Below are 17824 nucleotides of genomic sequence, written 5' to 3'. Positions count from 1 at the left end.
GAAGAAACAGGCTCCTCACCCCATGCAGTCTCTTAATGCAAGGCCTGAGAGCTGCCCACAGCAGTGCTAAAGCAACACTTGTAAAAAAACATGGGAATGCACAGATGTGTTGAAACTGTGCTTTCATGTTACTAATTTTATGTGTGTTCCTTGAGATGACAACACCCCAGCACACAAAGCACAAGTACATTCTCTGGACAAAAGCCTCCTGATAGAAAAAACACCTTGTGACTCTTCCAGGAAAGATGAAATCCTCTTCTGCCTAGCCACTGTGGTGCTGGTCCTGCAAAACCAGAAGTTATCCCTCCCCAAAGTTTTTCTGTTGCAGCTCAGAGAGAATTTTGCCCTGTGTTGCTTACCACATCTTTGTTGGTCAATGCCTTGGGGTCATCAATGTTGTTTCTCAGCAGGTGACAGGCAGAAAGCATCTTTTCACTTAGTTCATATCTGAGGGAGACAGAAGAATATATGGCACGTTTCAATTTTTCTCTTGACATTTCAGCATAGAAGCATTTACCTTCCTGAAAGCCATGTGAGAATGAATGTTTCCAGACAAGATAGCAGCTGCTGCAATGCAAAAGCCACTCTGGTAGCTATTCTCCACAGAGACTCCCTCTATGGCAAGCAGAGCCACTGGCGGGGCCATGGACCTCATGAGGAGGAAAAACGTGTTTCCCAGATGTACGCAGGAGGAGCAGCGGAAATGGTAAGACAGGTGACAAACACATCACTTCTGTGCTTTGGACTTGGCAGCCCTTCTAGTGGAAATTCTCACCTACTGCTGTACGACTGCAGAGAATGTATTATATACTCTGTGTTCTGATCACTTGATTAACAAGAGGAAATGCCAACAGTTGCGATGGAAATGGAATTAATCAGCTGGGAAGGGCACAGGCAGTGCCTCCCTGCCAGCTCCTGTTCACTGGAACCAGCCTTTCTCATCCCATCCACTCTGGATATTTACTCTCTTTCTCAAGTCCCCCTTCATGTTTTCACTTCTGCCCCCTTTCTATCACAAATTTCAAAACTCAGGAACAGCTGAAAATAAGAAGGCCCATGCCTGTGCCACATGGCACCGTGTTGGCTGTGGCCAACCATCTCTGCCTACAACCTGCCACAGAGGATAATGGCAGTTTTCCTGGAAAATTCTCCCATAAAGCAGAGAAACTAACACACTCATGTATGTAAGGTGGGCATTTTAGCCCTCTAGGGTTACAAGCCAGCTGCTGGTGCTTCCAGAGCACTGAAATGCTCCACCATTGCACAGACCACGCTCAGTCCCATGTGGCCGTGTGCCCTGCCTCCTCCACTCAAATGGCACTGCCAAGGCAGCCAGCTTGCTAAGAACATGCTCCTCAAGTACATGTGGCTATGTAATCTGTCCTGCTGCTCCTCTTCACAATGACTCCTTGCTAGGGTAAATATGAATTAGAGACCTCCTTTGAGAAACTGCCCATCTTTTTATGCTACCTGTAAAATAACAGGCTATCCTACAGTACTGTATAAATAATGTTCAGGGCACTTCAAAACTCATAGCTCCAAGGCCTATAAATAGCTCTTAATTATGAATTTCTGCATCTCTTATTTAGCAGTTGATAATTACAGGTAAGTTTGATGTTAAGCTGTATCTCCAGTGAAACATGACATATAAATTTTGTCTTAGCTCTTTTACTGTTATTATTCCACTTACATCATTTTCCAAGCTAGCATACTTGTAAACATCTGTCAAATCCAGTATCTATAAAATATCCCTTCACTGTCTATGTTTATACTTCCTTTTGTCCATTCACTAGTCAAGAATCAGTAAAAACTCACCACACTGTTGCTTTCCAAGTGCCAAAAAAAAAAACCAACCTTGACTGTCAAATGCTACCTTACACAGTTCAGTACCGATATGAAAAGTAACTTTGACATGAAATGATGAACAAGTGCATGATGGCAGCCTTAAAGTATACTCTAAGAAATCATATGAAGTATATGATCTCAGGGTCGGACGACCTCCTCGCTGCTGTACCCCACTGTCTTACCAAGCAGTACCAGCCATGGCTGAGATGCTGTGGAAGGTGCAAATGCAAGATGTGCTCCCAGTAGGCCACTGACCTGGTGTGCAAGACTCACTTGCTTACTTACTGTTTTACAAACCAGGTTGTTAACCACGCATTGCCTGCTCCCAAACAAGTGCTGTTTGTGACCTGGGAGAGCCTCTGCCAGGGCAGGGAGCCACCTAGTTCTTGCTATAAATGAAGCTGCTGGAAAGAACACCCTCCAACACCCTCTCCCCGCTCACAGGCAGTTGTTTTGCCACAAAACTGTCTCTGGTTACCCGCTCAAGGAGGAGGGAAGCATGCAGCAGTTGAGCAACAATGGGGCTGGCACTCTCCACCAGCACGGGCATAGCCCATGGTTCGCCCCATGAACAAGATGGTAGTAACCCCCTCAGAGGCACCCAGGAGAGAGCCAGCAGCCTACCTCTCTCTGATTTCCACCTCCTCGGCCTCGCACTCTGGAGGGGGGCTGTCCTTCTCTGGCCCCACAGCGCAGACCTCCGGAGCACAGGATGTGGGCTGCCCCTCCTCTGTGTGCCGGCTGTGGGGGTACTCATGGCCCTCACACTCCTCCTCCGAATCTGAGGAGGAGCTCTCCTCGGAGCTGGAGTCGTCACTGGATGTGGTCTCATACCTGTGGGGAGAATGAGCAGGTGCAGAGGTGCTTGCTCAGTGACATTCAGCAGCAGTCAGTACCTGCCTGCACTGCTGCAAATTGAAAAATTTCTTGCAAAGGCTTTGTCTTCCTATTTTCTACTTAGAGACCTTTTCTACTCACTGAACTCAGTGCCACTACCCACTGACACTGTGATTACGTGCACAGTGTGTAATGAGAGAAAACCAACCTTTCTTTAAACAGAAGTCATAACACTCTGTCAGACCTTGCCTTAGCCCCAAAATGAAATTACTTTGCGTTGTTGCCTTCCTAGGCAGATATAACCAGGGAAGATATAAAACCTATCTAAAGACAACAGCTGCAACTTAAACAAATTTTCCTGTGACAGTCCAAAACATTTTGATGTTTTAAGTGAAATATAAGCGATTTGGACAATTATAATGCTGATTCTAATGAACTGTCTTATCTCACCAACCTCAGCAGCTGATGAATTCATGTACTAAGCCTATTCTTCTAACATACAATGACTTGTGACTGATTTGTGAGTTATAACTTTCCCACACTATAAGAAATAATACTTTCAGTCAATATGTATGAAATGAATTAATTGTGATATTTAGGCTATATACTGCACAAGGCATTGGTACTATGGAAAAACTAATCTCAGGAAAGGGCTAGAAAATCTATGTAAAAACCATGTGGTGAAACCATTTCAAAGTTCTTTGCAACATTCTGCAAGGGTAAGAAGTATTTTAAAAGAAGATCATTTCCCATACTGTTTTCTGTATTTGTGTAGCAAAGTTTCTGTATTTATCTAGCGCAAAGACAGAAAAGTTAATTCTTAGGCAATGCCAACTCTTGCTGCATTGTTCAACAGTACAATGCTGCACTTGTCATCTAATATTGCCTGAGAAATGTTCCCATGGCTCTTCGAGTTTGTTTCATCTTCCCATGTTAAATTTGGTAGCAATCTAACCTACAGATACTTGAGACTGATGCCATGTATGACACAAGGTTTGCAAGCACAAAAGGTCTGCAGAGGATTAAGATGAGCTCAGCTGTTTTGGTCTTCCCTCTGACCCTTAAACTCAGCAGATGCATGACAGCCTGAAGGACCAGCCAAAGCTATGCATACGCTCCTGGGTTCCTCCTCTCCTTCCCACTGTGAAAGTGCTGCAATGACACATTTTTTGGAGACAGGTCTCTTACCCGCCATTAATGCCGACAAACTGCAGGTTCTTCTTGGTGTTGCTCAAATCTTTCTTCCCGTCCCTTTTCTTCATGATAGATTTGAGTGTGCTTTCATTATTAGTACATACTGGTGAAAGGGGAGACAAAGCACACGTATCAGTACAAATCTGTAGCTGGCTTTGACTGCAGCAGCTTTAGACAATTTTTCAAAACAAACAGCTTTCTGTTTAATTAAACCAACTGAAGCTGGTCTTTCTAATCTTTTTATACACAGTCACGGTGTGAGATGCACACCGGAAATATAGAAGAACACTTTCAAAAACAACTCTGGAAACATAAAACTAGTTTAGCCTAACCTTCCTATCTTCCAACATGCTGCTATGCTTTGGAAAACTTTAAGAAAAGACATGTTTGTTACTTTTTTTCTTTGTTATTTATAAAGACTTTTAACATTGAAATGGGTTACTCTGCTCTATTAAGAAATCTTAATTTTTGGTGTCAGGTGACAGCAGCTCATTGCCAGAATTAACGTATTAGTACAAACAGCACATTTAATAATAACCTCTTTAACAGGGTGGGGAGATTCAATAAAGGCTGGTCTTTTGGATTTTAGTATTCACTGAAACAACTTTTAAACCAATCTCTAAGCATAAGACAGGTAAAACATTCTTACAAATTTAAGGTTTTGTTTTGTTTTTTTATAAATTATTAGTCCTTTCTCTCTCAGTACATTTTTTGAATGAGGACACTAAATGGCATTTCACTGATGCACTACGATTTGCCACTTAAAAACTAACCACTATCTGCAGACACAGGGTCTCACACTGTGACTTTTCCTGTAGCTGCATCTTTCCCTGCTTTTGCAATTTTGAGAACCCTGAAAACCTCCTCTATAACTGCATTTCATATTCAAACTCCATCAGCATGATGAAAGGTGAATGTGAGCCAGTTATTACCATAGAGGCCAGAGGCAAGCTGGTCATCTGTCAGGTTAATTGGAGTAAGAGTTTTGTCCTGAGAAGAAAAGGACTTCCTTCCCCGAACAGCTTCCACCAGGGGAGTCTTCCTCTCCTCCTGAGTGGGCGCAATGTCCTGCTCCAATTTCAGAGTTCGCAAATTTGAAGTTAAATGGGCATTTGCAAGTTGGCCGTGAGGGATGTACTCCAAAGTAGCACCTGCCAGGGAAGACAGTAGGCATCAAGGAGGAGTCAGACCAAAACATTTCCATCAATGCTGTAATCAACAGGGGAAAAAAAAAACAAGTGGAAAAAAAGGGCAACACTTGCGCTTTACAAACCTCTTTTCTGAGGATCCAATAGGAAAAGGGTGTGATTGCTTTCAGAAAACATACAAAAAAATAGCTCTGAGCTTTTCTTTCCATGAAAACATACAATACAAGGAAAAACTATAAAGATACTGGCTTTAAAATGGATGAAACAAATGGTCCTTCCTTTTCCTTCTCTTTCAGTAGGCGCAGTGACCCCAGCTCCTGACGCCCTGGCTCAGGGCGGACTCACGGAGCTGCTCCTCACTGACATGCCTGAAGAGCGCGTTCACAGGCTCTACAGGTTCCTTCTGCAAAAACAGTGCCCTTTATATCTTTTTTTTAAGAAATGGCATTTTCCATGAAAGCAGAAATTTTTCAGGAAAGTTTCCTTTCTGCCAGCATTCCACTAATTCTGAAAGTTATATACTTTACCTAGTTACTGAGACAACTGCAATAAACACCCACCCATTACATTTCTTTTTATTTTGGATAGGACTGTACTGAGCTAGTACTTGTATTTAAATCAAATTCCAAATGTTTGGGTTATACTTATTTTTTTCTGATTTGTTGGCATCCACTCATTTTTTCCCTTTGTGTGTTTAAAAGGCAGCGCTAATTACGCACAGACTTCCCTGGAGTTCCTCCAGCTGTGCTATTACAACTGCTCTATAAAGCTGCACAAATGTTTTTATTTGTGGAACACACTGGGTTTTTAACACACACATTCTTCCTTAAGTGATCTTGCTAGCATTTCAAGGGAAAAAAAGAGAACGTTCAATTTACTTTAAACACTATCACTTTTCTTTCAAAGCTTGCTTCAATCACTTTGTGCCTCCATAGTTTTTTTCCTTTGTGTTTATCAGGAATTAAGCCACAGCCTCCTCATTCAAATAGATGAGTGGCATTACACAGGATGCTAACATATTGTAGAAAGGTAAATTCCAGATATTCACTTTCAGAAATACAGCTAACATCTTTACTGCTCTTGCTAGACTGCCTTTCCCCCTTCTTGCTTCACCTCAGTACTTTTTTTTTCCTGTAACAGGACATAATGAAGCTGGTTTTCCCCAACGTTGTCACTTCCCAGCAGCCTCCTCCTCTTTGGTCCCATTCCCACCCAAGTCTCCGAGTTTCCAACTGAGTCTCACCCCACATGCATTTCCAGGGTGTCTTCTCCAGCAACGAGACCTGTTGCCCACTTCCACCACTGCTTACAGCTTCTCCAAGTTACCGTGGGAAGCCGCCCACCGGGAAAGGCACACGGCAGGGTATTAACAGACGTGTCACTGCACATACAGCCAAAAAACTTCTGCCCTCTCAGGGAAGCAGCGGGTGAAGGCAGCAGCCACCCCAGTGCCCTCTGTGCAGGAGCAACCCCTCTAAAGATGTGCCTGCGCACTCTGGACAAAATAGGCACCCATGGAAATCGAGAAGGAAGTCCTGCCCTCACTCCCCCACCTCTCATCACTTCGCAGTGGTGACTGACTTCAGTCGGGTCTCTTCCCAACAGACAGCAAGCACCATCCCTCATCCACCAGCAGAGGAGAAGAGGGCTGCCAAGGCGATGGACTGCTGAGCCAAAACTAATTATTTTTAAACTCCCTTAGCTGAAAAACAAGGAAACTGCCTCTCCCTCTGCTTGCTTGGAGCGGTGACAGCTACAATTAAAGAGCACCAGAGTAACAGCTTCCTACTGCAGCTGGTGGTGGCTGTCTCGGCTGGTCTTAGCAGGTCACCCCTTCTGCTCCAGCCTCACCACCAAGGACATGAGAAGGGAGTGGAGGAAAAACCTGCTCTGAAGCAGCAGACATGCAAAGCCCCCGAAGCTGCCCAAGTTTACTGTCAGCTGAAGTCTCTCCATCCTCTGCCAGATGTCACAGTCCTCCTTCAAAGGCAGCTGTGACAACCACAGCATGTCCTGGGGACGCGGGTGGGCTTGTGCATGCCAGAGCTCAGGGCAGCTGGCAGAACTGACGGCACCTCTGTGCACCCTGTCATCCCCCCTCAGCAATGCTCAGTCCCCCAAAGCCAGAGTCTGAACTTCCTCAGATGTCTCCCTTCTGCCCTGGGATGCAGCTGGGGAGGGAGCTGCAGGGATAATGACAGTTATCCTCCCCTACTTCACAGCCTCTCTTGTAACTAAACCTGCCACTGATGCAACAGGGTGTCAGTAGGTTCCCACTTCCGGTTCATCCCTCACTGGCTGAGAAGCACCACACTGAGCTCAGGATTTGGGGCATGTTATCCATGCACTTCAAGAAAAGGTGTCCTGTTCAGCCCCAACACCTGGCAAAAGAAGATGACATCAAGGCTCGAGGACAAGCACACAACAAATAAGTAAGTGTGTGTTAGACAAACTGGCCAGTATGCTTATTCTCCCAACACAGCTGTTAGATGTCTACACTTACTGTGTTTACAGTACCCAAGGTTCAAGCAAAGACAGCTTTGGGCCCAACACAGCATTAATGCTGCAAGCCGTCAATCAGCTCTCAGGCCTTCCCCTTTACAAGACAGCCAACATAAAGATGCTTGGAGAGCAGCAACCTAGTGCAAATCACTTGGAAAAATGGATGAAGGAGGCAGCTGTGCCACCCAACACTATGGTCAGTGATTTAACAGATTAATCAACTGCTGCCCAAACCAAAAAGCTGATTGAGCCAAGTTCCCTCTTCCTCCCACAAGGCTGCAGGGTCGCTGCCAGGGCTGGAGGTGCCACACACTTCTCAAGTGTGGAAATGAAACCCTGGCTGAAGATCACCACCAGTCTACACAGACCTTAAAATAGACTCTTCATCTCACCTCACACAGATCTCAAGTATGCTTGCACAGAATCCTTCTCAGCGTCATCAGGTTGTACAGTGCACAACACTGACAGTAAATCAACCAACAGGTTCAACACTTCTAGCCAACCACTGCCTCCAGACACGGCCACTTGGGAAGACTCACCCTGATTTTTGTTAGTTTACTGTTGCAGGCAAATAATGCAAACTTGACATAAGTTTCTAAGTATTGATCTAGCGTAGCTAACCACGGCATACAGTGGTCAGGAATTTCTAAATGTATTTTGCAAGATAGCAGAGGATCTTGGAAAAGTTCATGAGTAACTTAGAAACAGAAGTATGATAAGACAAGACAAAAACCTTATGACTTCAACTGTTCATAAACACGCAGAAAGCTACTCTCATCAATTTCAGAGGGAAATAAGTGACTGAAGCACCTTCAGTGGTTCAGCCCCATTGGTTTGAGGGAATGAGAGCACCTGTTTCTAATTTTTTTAGAAGGAACTTCCTCTCCTAAATCACTTGTGCTTCTTTTGAAAATCTCACCAATTTAAACCAGGGTGACAGCAAAACTACTATACATCAACAGCAGATTACTCATTTCTGGCACCTATAAAATCTGTTTATTGTTATTAAGGTGCTATTTCCCTTCAAAACTGCAGACCTTTCCTCCCATTTATGAGAGCAGGAATAGTCACATAGTAAGATGGTTCAAGGGAATTCACTGGGTGAGTATTAAACAGTACTTTTTTTCCCCTGAATTTGTGCTGAACTCATGATAACAGAAGTCTGGTCTTTACCTGCTGTCAAAAAATTCCATTTAGTCTGATGGAAGCAAACCTAAGTATTACTATAAAAACGATTTAGCTTGGCAATACTTTTATACCACTGGAAATCAAGAGAAGTGCAAACAAGGCCTGGGAATTAAATACCATTGGGATGGAAACCCAGCTCTCTGGCTAGAACATCACAGGCTTCTAGCTAAAAAAAGAGCACGAGCTTGCTGCCTATGTGGTAGCTGCACAGAGATTTTATTTTTAACCTGTTGATCAGTGCAAGCATTTATTTGCACAATATGTTTATAACAGACAATGATGCAACTTATACACTCCCCATTAAAGACAGTGCATAAATGTTGTCTGGTGCACATACAGCAAGCAAATACTTCTTTTTCACACTGCAGGATTTCTTCACAGTAGCAACAGTCTTCCTATGAAATGACTGTAACTGAAGAACACAAAGTCTTCTCCAGAGGTCTTAAATCATATTGTTTTATCCTTATAAAGTTATTTTTTCATATAAATAATTTTTAATCCACTTTCCATTTGGTCTACACATCAGAACTGCTGAAGAAAAAAACATTCTAAGGTAAATAAAAAGGCAGTGATGAGCAAACATGTTATGTTTAAACATTTACAACGACTGATACTAATCCATCCACCTGATAAATGTGTTACCTTCAGAAGACTAAGAATAGTTTCATTTCAAAAGGTACTTTTGAGCTATTCTAGGTTAAAAGTCAGTGAACTTAAAATTTCAGAATAAAACCTGCCACACATGAACCTTTTATATAATAAAACAACAGAAGCCCGATTCACTTGGGGCCCAGGTGGGTAAATGTTGCAACTACAATTTGGCTCCACAAAAAAGGATCATTCTAACAGGACAGCTCCTTTAACAGGATTGCAAGAACAATCTCAGTTTCATTTTCACTCTTGCTTTAACCATTTTCTGTGTATTGAGAAGCTGCTTTCCATCCTCAAACTAGCTTGTGAAGCCAGTTTGTGGAAACTGGAAGTCAAAACTAATTCCTTTAATTGAATAAGATTGAACACAAAAAATTACACATCTGTGAAACAGCTAATAATCTTATTTATGAAATGTTTTCTTTTCCAAGACAACTGCACGTGAAGCTTCGTGAAAGCCATCTTTCGTTTCCCTGATGAGTGGTGGATCAAAGCATCTCATGATACTGGACACAGCAGGAAGGTCATGTCCGAGCTTTTTTTTCCTTTCTCATTTATGAGCAGTTGATCTTCTCAGCTGATGCTTTATTGTTGCTGAAATATGACAACACTTCCTTGGAAAAATGGGAATCTCCTGCCATTAAATATTCATAAATGTGCCTGTTACCATGGGAGTTGAACTGAACAAAGTTCAGTGCCTGAACATCATGTCCTTCTGCCACAGTGTGGGGAGAGAAATGGGGTTTTACCAAAGTCACTCTAACTGACAGGCTAGCAGGCTGGAGCTTGCCATTCTCTAAAAGCAGCAATAGATATGAAAGAAAAAATTATTTATACTGTGGCAAATTACACTCCTTATTAACTGAAGCAGAAATGAGAACACAGAGCAGCTTTCATATTCAAACACTCCATGTAGTGCTGCCACAGAATGAAAACAGCAAATATTCTAATGATAATAACGATAATAGTAATAAGCTTGTGTTAACACATGACCAGGGAAGGCATGTCAAACCTCTTTAAAGAGGTTTATGGAGTTTCACTTTAATAACGTCTTTATAGGACAATTACTGACCTGGTCTCTGCTTCTCTTCTGATATAACTGGATGGGTATTTAAAACAGAAGAAACACCTACTGAACACCTCAGCTCCTAAGATAGAGGTTGCTACCATTTTTGAACAACATAGGTGTTTGAGCTTTATATGTTGTAACAACTAGCAGGTCAATATATACCACCTACCATACAAAAAACACAGATGAGGCACTGTATACTTTGAGGTGCCAGCCAGACACATGTAAATAAACAGTACTCATCTGGCATACACACATGGGACTATCTGCATGACCATTCTGCATCATGCACCACCTTCCAGGGAATACAAAAAATGCTTCACACATGTGAGTCACCCTCTCCTCAGCAGAGAGATGGATGGATCCTGTTTGTTACACAAACAAGCACATCTGTACAGAAACTTAACCTGGTGATTAAGGCCTGCATCTGTGGCAGAGTTGAAGCTGAGGGCTTCATTCAGTTGCCTAGATGTAGACAACCAGTGCGATTAGTAGCAGCCCACAGCTTTGCAAGGTCCACAGACATGCCTGTGCGATAAACAGCACCAGCTCCTGAGCCTCAGCCAAGCCTCAAGTCTTCAACTGCACTAGTGTGGTCCATGCTGCCAGGAGGGGGACTACCATCTCATCAAGCTACACAGTCTTTGAGAGAAAAGGCTACAAACTTTCTCAGACTGAAGACCTGTTAAGAGAAAACGGACTTCTCCAATTTTCTGCTGGTTTTGCATTATAAATGATGACACAGAGACAGACAACCATGGCCAAAATACCTCATTTAGTCCTACACACCTGAACAACCAGGAGCTTTTTGCACCACCGCCATTCCTTCATTCTTTCCATCATCCCTCAAGCCTGCCTCCCTAGCTCTGGGTGAAAGTTAAAAGTTGAAAACCTTGAAAGATCTTTTCACCAAATGACACATCATGTTTTCCTAACCCCCGAGACTTTGCGACACCACTTGCTTCCCACTTCCTTTCACTCCCTCGAGTATTAATTCAAGAAGTTGCCTCCTTCCTCATGACGATTAGTGTAATACTTCCACTGAGATGCTCAGTCAGGATTGCTCTAAAAAGTGACTGTAAAACTGACACTCCTTTGGATCACTGAGGCAAAATAACCATGCATTTTCAGGTCAAATATGTCAGGTAACTTTTCAGGGCAACAGTAGAGCAGTTGTTTTTAAATACAACCCTTGCAAACTCCTTGCCTGTGAAAGACATCCATCTACAAGACTTGTGAAAAGTCCATGTAATTAAAACCCGTTAGACCTCTGGCTGATATTCTGCAAAACACATCACATGTGAACTCAAATGTAACTTACTGAAACTTCTCAAAAATTCTGTGACAATAAACAGAGAACCTGAATGTGCTCTCTTAGTCCTCTTACATGCTGTCTGGTCTAAGAATAAGGATCAGTTAGCATCTAGGTTTGTCACCCACATCCACATGACCCAGCTGGAAGCAAACAGGGTGCCAATGCTAGCTAATCTGACTTTGCAGAGTGGAAATTGGCTTGTCTGTCCAGTAGGTCTGATTTCCCCCACGTCACTAGGGCTTCCGAAAGACAGTGCATATGTAAATAGGAGTTGCTTGGTTACAGAAGCAGAGGTGTTTACTTTGCAACAAGCAATATACTAATTGCTAATAGGCCCAGTTCAGAGATCACCTCAGAGGTCCACTTGGCTTGCATCTGAGGATGCCAGCTGCAGAGCCAGCCCGTGTTCCGCTCAGCCGCCTCCAGCTCTCATGCCTGCATCTCCATCACCTGCCACAAAGTGTGTCAGGGGCTGTGAGATGGCAGATGCCCCTGCAGCACATCCCCATCTCCCCAGCACTAGCAGGGAGAAAGATCTGTAAAGCTGAGAATTTGACTGATGTGCTACCTCAGGTATCAGAAGCAGTATGGACCACTAACCCTTTAACATGGCAAACTGGCACCCAAATCACACACCTTAAAGCCAGCTCAGGTATTTTTGCCTGAAAAGGACCTGGTCTCTAAGAGGCGCTAAGGATGCTCTTCGAATAAAATATTAAAGACGACACTACTGCTGCTAATCTGAAAGCAGAGGCTTCTGCCTCTATTTTCAGGCTGTTTTTCTAAGAAACCAAGGCTTGCATAGTCATGATTCTTTCAATAACTTAAATCTGATTGCTCATTTTAACCAAACTGGACTAGAGACTCAGTGCTCTGAAGGATTTTTGTATTTATTCAAGCTTTAGAGAAATCAGACTGAGATGCCAGGCCTCAAAAAAGGTGTGCTGGTTGAGTTCACACACAAGACACCTGAAAAGCCACATGCAAGAGACCTAAATGTGAGGAAAGACTTACTAAGAACTCACAAGCTATCATGCGATACTGATGCATGGGAAAAGAAAATGCTTTATTAGTTCCAGTGCTTAATTTAAGTTAGTGCTTCATTCAGCAAAATCCTTCTACAGAAAAAAGTAACACAAAATCTGTAAAACCACAGGAACAGGCAGGAGGACCAACAGATAAATGTAGGGAAGACAGTATTTTCAAAATTAATTGAAAGAGAAGGAAAAACATTTCAGGCTTATGACCCCCTTCCCACTCCACTTCTCCATGGGTCTAAACTGTTATAGTCCAGAGCTTGATTTATGCATGCAGTCCTGGCATGTAGTTCTCACCAGGGACTAAAAATAAAGAGATTTTACACTCAGCATCCGCAGCTAAAGATAATGGCATTACAAGTTAAAATAAAAATATTCCAGAATAATTTTATGAAGAACGTGAAATCTGAATCCAAGTAAGAACATCCTTAGTAAAATATGATCCATTGCTTCACCCCTGTCTACTTTCAAGTCTCTAGACTACACATTTGATACTGTGTAGTAAAAGCAGGAGAAGGAGTTGAGGATTTACAGCTAGTGAAAATTCTGGTTCACTGTTTTTAAGGATACTTCTGGTGTCTGCTAGATACTCTTGTTATTATAGTACCATTACTTGTAAGAAGCCCAAAATATAAAGTGCATACCAGAAGGATAATAATATCAAATATGTAGTATCATACTGCATGTAAACTGACAGGGTATCGTATGTTTTCTTTACCGCTACATAAATGTTGCTTATTGCTTTACTATGGGAAGCTGAAATTTTTACTTCAGCTCATTTAATGGATGGTTCCATTTAGCACATGAATATTGAGAAGAATCAGATTTACCAAGCTGCCTTTTAACAAAAATAGGTAAATTTTAAGACAGTAAATAAGCTGCAAGAGCTTTATATAGCAGTGCATTAGTCAATAATATTGTGTTGACATTAAACAGTATTTACGTGGAAGTTTTTTTCCAATTCAGCACCCACGATACACATGAATTTGTGCAAGTTTCTCCCATTTCCCTAACCTTGTTTCAGTCACTGTATAACTGAAGACAGTATCTAACAGTCACTGTTAGGCATTACATACTGGTTTTCAGTAAGCTAATGTTTATAAATTTAATAGTAATGTGTTTGGATTCACTGATAAGGTATTAGAAAAAATGTCTAAGTTTTAAAGTAGACTATTAGACACCCAAAAATAGTAAAAATAAAAAAAGTACACAACTTTACCCCAGGGAATAAAGAAATCCTTCAAATTAATGGTATATGTTTTAAAGTTAGTAAAGAAAATGCAAGGAGTATTTAAATCACAATTCTTGCCTTTCCTGAGTGTCACCAAAACCTCCAGCAGTAATTACAGCTTATACCTTTCAAACATGATGCTGTAATTAGGGATTAGGACCAACAGTTACTGGAACAGAAAAGAGTCAAGATGTGGTTGCTGTGAAGCGCTCTGGAGTTGCCTACTATAAAGCAATCAGCCCTGCTGGAACAGGGAAAGCACCCCACAGCTCTCTGGCTGAGAAACACAAGGAAAGAAGGCAGTGGAAGGAATACTACAAAATCCAGGGAAACATCTGTGGAAACAAGTCAGTTTGATGCAGATGTTGGATGTGACTTTCAACTCTGTCAAATCTGACACCGTAGTTTGCAAAAATTGCATGCCAAGTTTAAAGGAAGGACAGAATTCCAAACCCGCTGGCATTAACCTTGAATATTCTTAAAGTTATAAAATGGAGTCAAACTGCATGGCAGTCAAACCCTGAATACTTTTAGATACCTCTCTTGCATGGAACAGAGCCATCATCATGATGAGGCCCTTCAGTCTGCTGGACTGGGAGAAGATAAAACCACCTCTGGTTTTTCAGTTACCAGTGGTGGGCTGAAGAGAATAATCAGCAGGCATGTCCAGCAACAACATTATGTTCTGCGTTTCACTGGGGAGGATTACACACTTGCTTCCAGACTAAGCGAGAGCCTGGCAGGTGACTGACCTGCAGCTCTGGCAAGGAGCAGACAAATGCGTGCTGTACGCTGGGCTTACCTGATGTGGTGCTTCTTTCCAGGCACTGCTTCTGAAGGTCCAGGCCTTGCAGCTCCTCTGTGCTGGCATATTTCATGACCGAGTTGATGGAGGTGAGGGTGCTGATGAGCTGTGAATTGAGAGATCCAATCTGGGAGTGGGGCTCCCCAAAGGCTTCTGCCAGTTCACTGTAATTTTCAGCAAGCAGCATCTGCTGTTCCTGCAGCAGCTTCTGCACGCGCTCGATGTAGTGATCCAAGCCTGTCCTCAGCTCAGGTGGAGGCAGAGGGCTTTCCAACAGACTACTCACCGGCTCACACACAGACTCTCCACCAACACCAATGCTCCTGGTGCCAGCCGGCACAACCGGCAATGGAGGGGGTCCGCAGGCAATGCTCCTCATTTTAAGGCCAACCAGGTAGTTCTCATAAACGTTTATCTGCCCAACACCACAGTCTTTGGTTTTTATTGCCAAGGGCTTTTCAAAGCCAGGGTGACTAGTGAGCAAGGTGCCCACTCCAACCGAACGCGTTTTAGCAGATGCACGTATGTCCTTCACCCGGCCATCTCCTACTGCCACGCTCCGTGTCTCCACACTCTCAGTGTTGGTCTGTTTATCGCAGCTGCTCAGAGTGGTGTTTGTCCCACAGTCTGCCAGCAAGGCCATCTCCGTGCCAGTGCATTGGCTCACCATCTCCAAAATAGTGCTGGTTTGCTGGCTAGCCATAGAAGGCACAGCCATCACCATCGCCTCTGCCCTGGGCACAGCCTCAGTTGTTGTTTCGCGGGACACGTGCTCCTTGGGGGTGCAAACCACCACATCCACTGAGCAATCCCCACAGCCCACAGACCTCACCGCCCCAACCAACCGCGCCATCCGGCGGGGGCTCGGCACACCTGCTGGCTCCTCTGTGTTGACACCTGTCTCACAGACGCTTGTTGCTGTGCCCACTGCCTTATCATGCAGCTCAATGGACCTCCCTGTGCCCTGGTCTCGCACCTCTGCCCTCTCCCTCACCAGCCATTGGCTCATCAGCAGCTCGGGGCCTGCAGCTGCACTCCGCACAGCAGGTCTGCAGGAGGTGCCAACGCTGCTCATCTGCAGGTGGTTTCCCACCGACGAATCGGCAACATCCACATGGTCTCCCACCCTTTGGTCTCTTGTTTGTATGATGGCCTCCACCATCCTGCTGACAACACAAGGCTGAGCCATCATGGCTTTATCCACTTTTTTCCTAGACCCAGCTGCCTGCAGCTCCTGCTTTAATTTAGTCATTTCCCTGTCATGGGTCGTTTCCTTTAACTGAACCTCTAGTCTGTAAATCTTCTCCTTAAGGGCTTCAATTGTCTGCTGCTGAAGCTCTATCTCTTTCTCAACCTCTGTAGACAAGCCAAGCATAGCCTCTGTCACCCCAACCCCAGACTCTCTCATTTCTTTCTCTGTCCCCACAGCTACTTCTTTGTGTTGCCTCGCAGATCTGTTGTATATAACCACATCGTTCATGTTTTCATCAGCACCTACAGCAACAGATCGGGCTTCTTTTGTCAGGCTTTCTCTGTTCTCCCGAAGGTTTGATGGACTTTCATAGTTGCTATCCTGGATTTTTTTCTCCAGGGCTTGCATCTCAGCAGTCAGCTGTCTGAACTCCTCTATTCGCTGAGAGCTCTGCTCCACACTCTCCACCTCTTCCTCACAATCTATATACAGTTCTCCACCTCTTCTTACCTGAGACATGTGTTCCCACTGCTCGGCATTTCCTGCACTGTAGGATCGCTTTCTGAAACCATACATGTCATTTTGAGTGGCTTTCCTTTGGTTTTTGAGTTCGGCCATCATGTGCCTCTTCTCTTCCTGTAATACTGAAATTTTGACCTGCAGCACAGGAATGGTCTTGACTTGCTCCTCAAGCTCCTTGAGACGCTTGAGGGCAACTGCCATTTGCTCCCTGATGTGCTGCAGATGCACTGGGCTCACGTTGGTGACTGGTGTAGATATTCCTGAGCTCATGGGGCTATGACGAATGGAACTGCCCAAGGAGGAGCTGAAGCAGGCGCCATAGTCACCGTTCCCCTGATACCCATTCTGCAGCTGCTGAGACACGTGACCATACCCGCTGGATCCCACAAAAGAGGGGAGGGAGCTTGTGGAGCCCATGCCTCCAAAGCTGGAAAGCCGGGGCCTGCGGACATCTCCAGGCGTGACCTGCATCATCCTCTCCTGCTCAAGTCGCCTCCGCGTCTCCATGAGGGTTTTTGTTACATGGAGGTTATGCCGAGGAGGCTGGGGGGAGGGAGGAGGAAGCTGCTTACTCTCAGGCACCGTTAAGTAGGAAGGAGATGCTTCAAAGGAAACTGAGGGTCTTGCAGCAATGGACGAGGTTACTTGACTCCTCGCTGCCAAACAAGACTGCTTATTCTCATCACTGTTTGATGAAGAGAGAGACTCCGTGGAGGTCCAGCCACCGCACTGGCCACCAGAGTTCTTGGTACCCGCCGAGGCTTGTACAGCTTTCCTTTTCTTTCGGATGTTTAGTTTCTTAATGGTATTCCCCTTTTGTATATCATCCACATACTTCAGAAAATCCAAGTCTAGCTGGTAGCCGTAAGGTGTTTCCACAAAATAGGGGTCTTTCCGTTCTTTTTCATCTTCTCCATTTATAATAGCTTCCTCTTTTTCTGGAAAAGAAGAAACAAAATCAACATTGGAAAAGAAACTATGTCTCAGCAAACTACACGCTGAAACACAAGCACAGAAAGATGGGTGCTCACAGCAAGCCGGAGGCAGAAACTGCTGCTGCAGCTCAGCATGCAGACCAGCTTTCCGCTGACTGACCCTCAACACTAAATCCCGATTAACTTTTAAAAAGTTAATCAGTAGGTTTTCAAATGCTGAGAAGTGCATACCCACATAAATGTGTACACATGCATACACACAGATAACCTCTGTTAACAAAGGGGCAGAGACGTGGCACAGCTAGTAGCTCAAAGCTGTCTTTCCCCGAATCCCTCCAGTCTTCCCGTGTCAC

At 44.0% G+C, this 17824-nt stretch overlaps 1 protein-coding gene across 3 annotated transcripts in view; it reads right to left on the bottom strand.

Moving 5' to 3' along the window:
• KANK1 (KN motif and ankyrin repeat domains 1) overlaps window positions 1-17824 on the bottom strand; it is a 128628-nt gene that overhangs the window by 9874 nt on the left and 100930 nt on the right. For all 3 annotated transcript variants that reach the window (XM_074856367.1, XM_074856368.1, XM_074856365.1), the window contains 5 exons: window positions 14820-17474; window positions 4809-5027; window positions 3871-3979; window positions 2470-2679; window positions 360-447 (listed from right to left, as the gene is read on the bottom strand). In XM_074856367.1, the coding sequence (XP_074712468.1) occupies window positions 360-447; window positions 2470-2679; window positions 3871-3979; window positions 4809-5027; window positions 14820-17474 (3281 nt within the window). The remainder of the gene's footprint in view (window positions 1-359; window positions 448-2469; window positions 2680-3870; window positions 3980-4808; window positions 5028-14819; window positions 17475-17824) is intronic.

The sequence above is a fragment of the Strix uralensis genome, chromosome Z (genome assembly GCF_047716275.1).
Source record: "Strix uralensis isolate ZFMK-TIS-50842 chromosome Z, bStrUra1, whole genome shotgun sequence".
Lineage (NCBI taxonomy): Eukaryota > Metazoa > Chordata > Aves > Strigiformes > Strigidae > Strix > Strix uralensis.
This window is presented reverse-complemented; position numbering and strand designations above follow the sequence as displayed.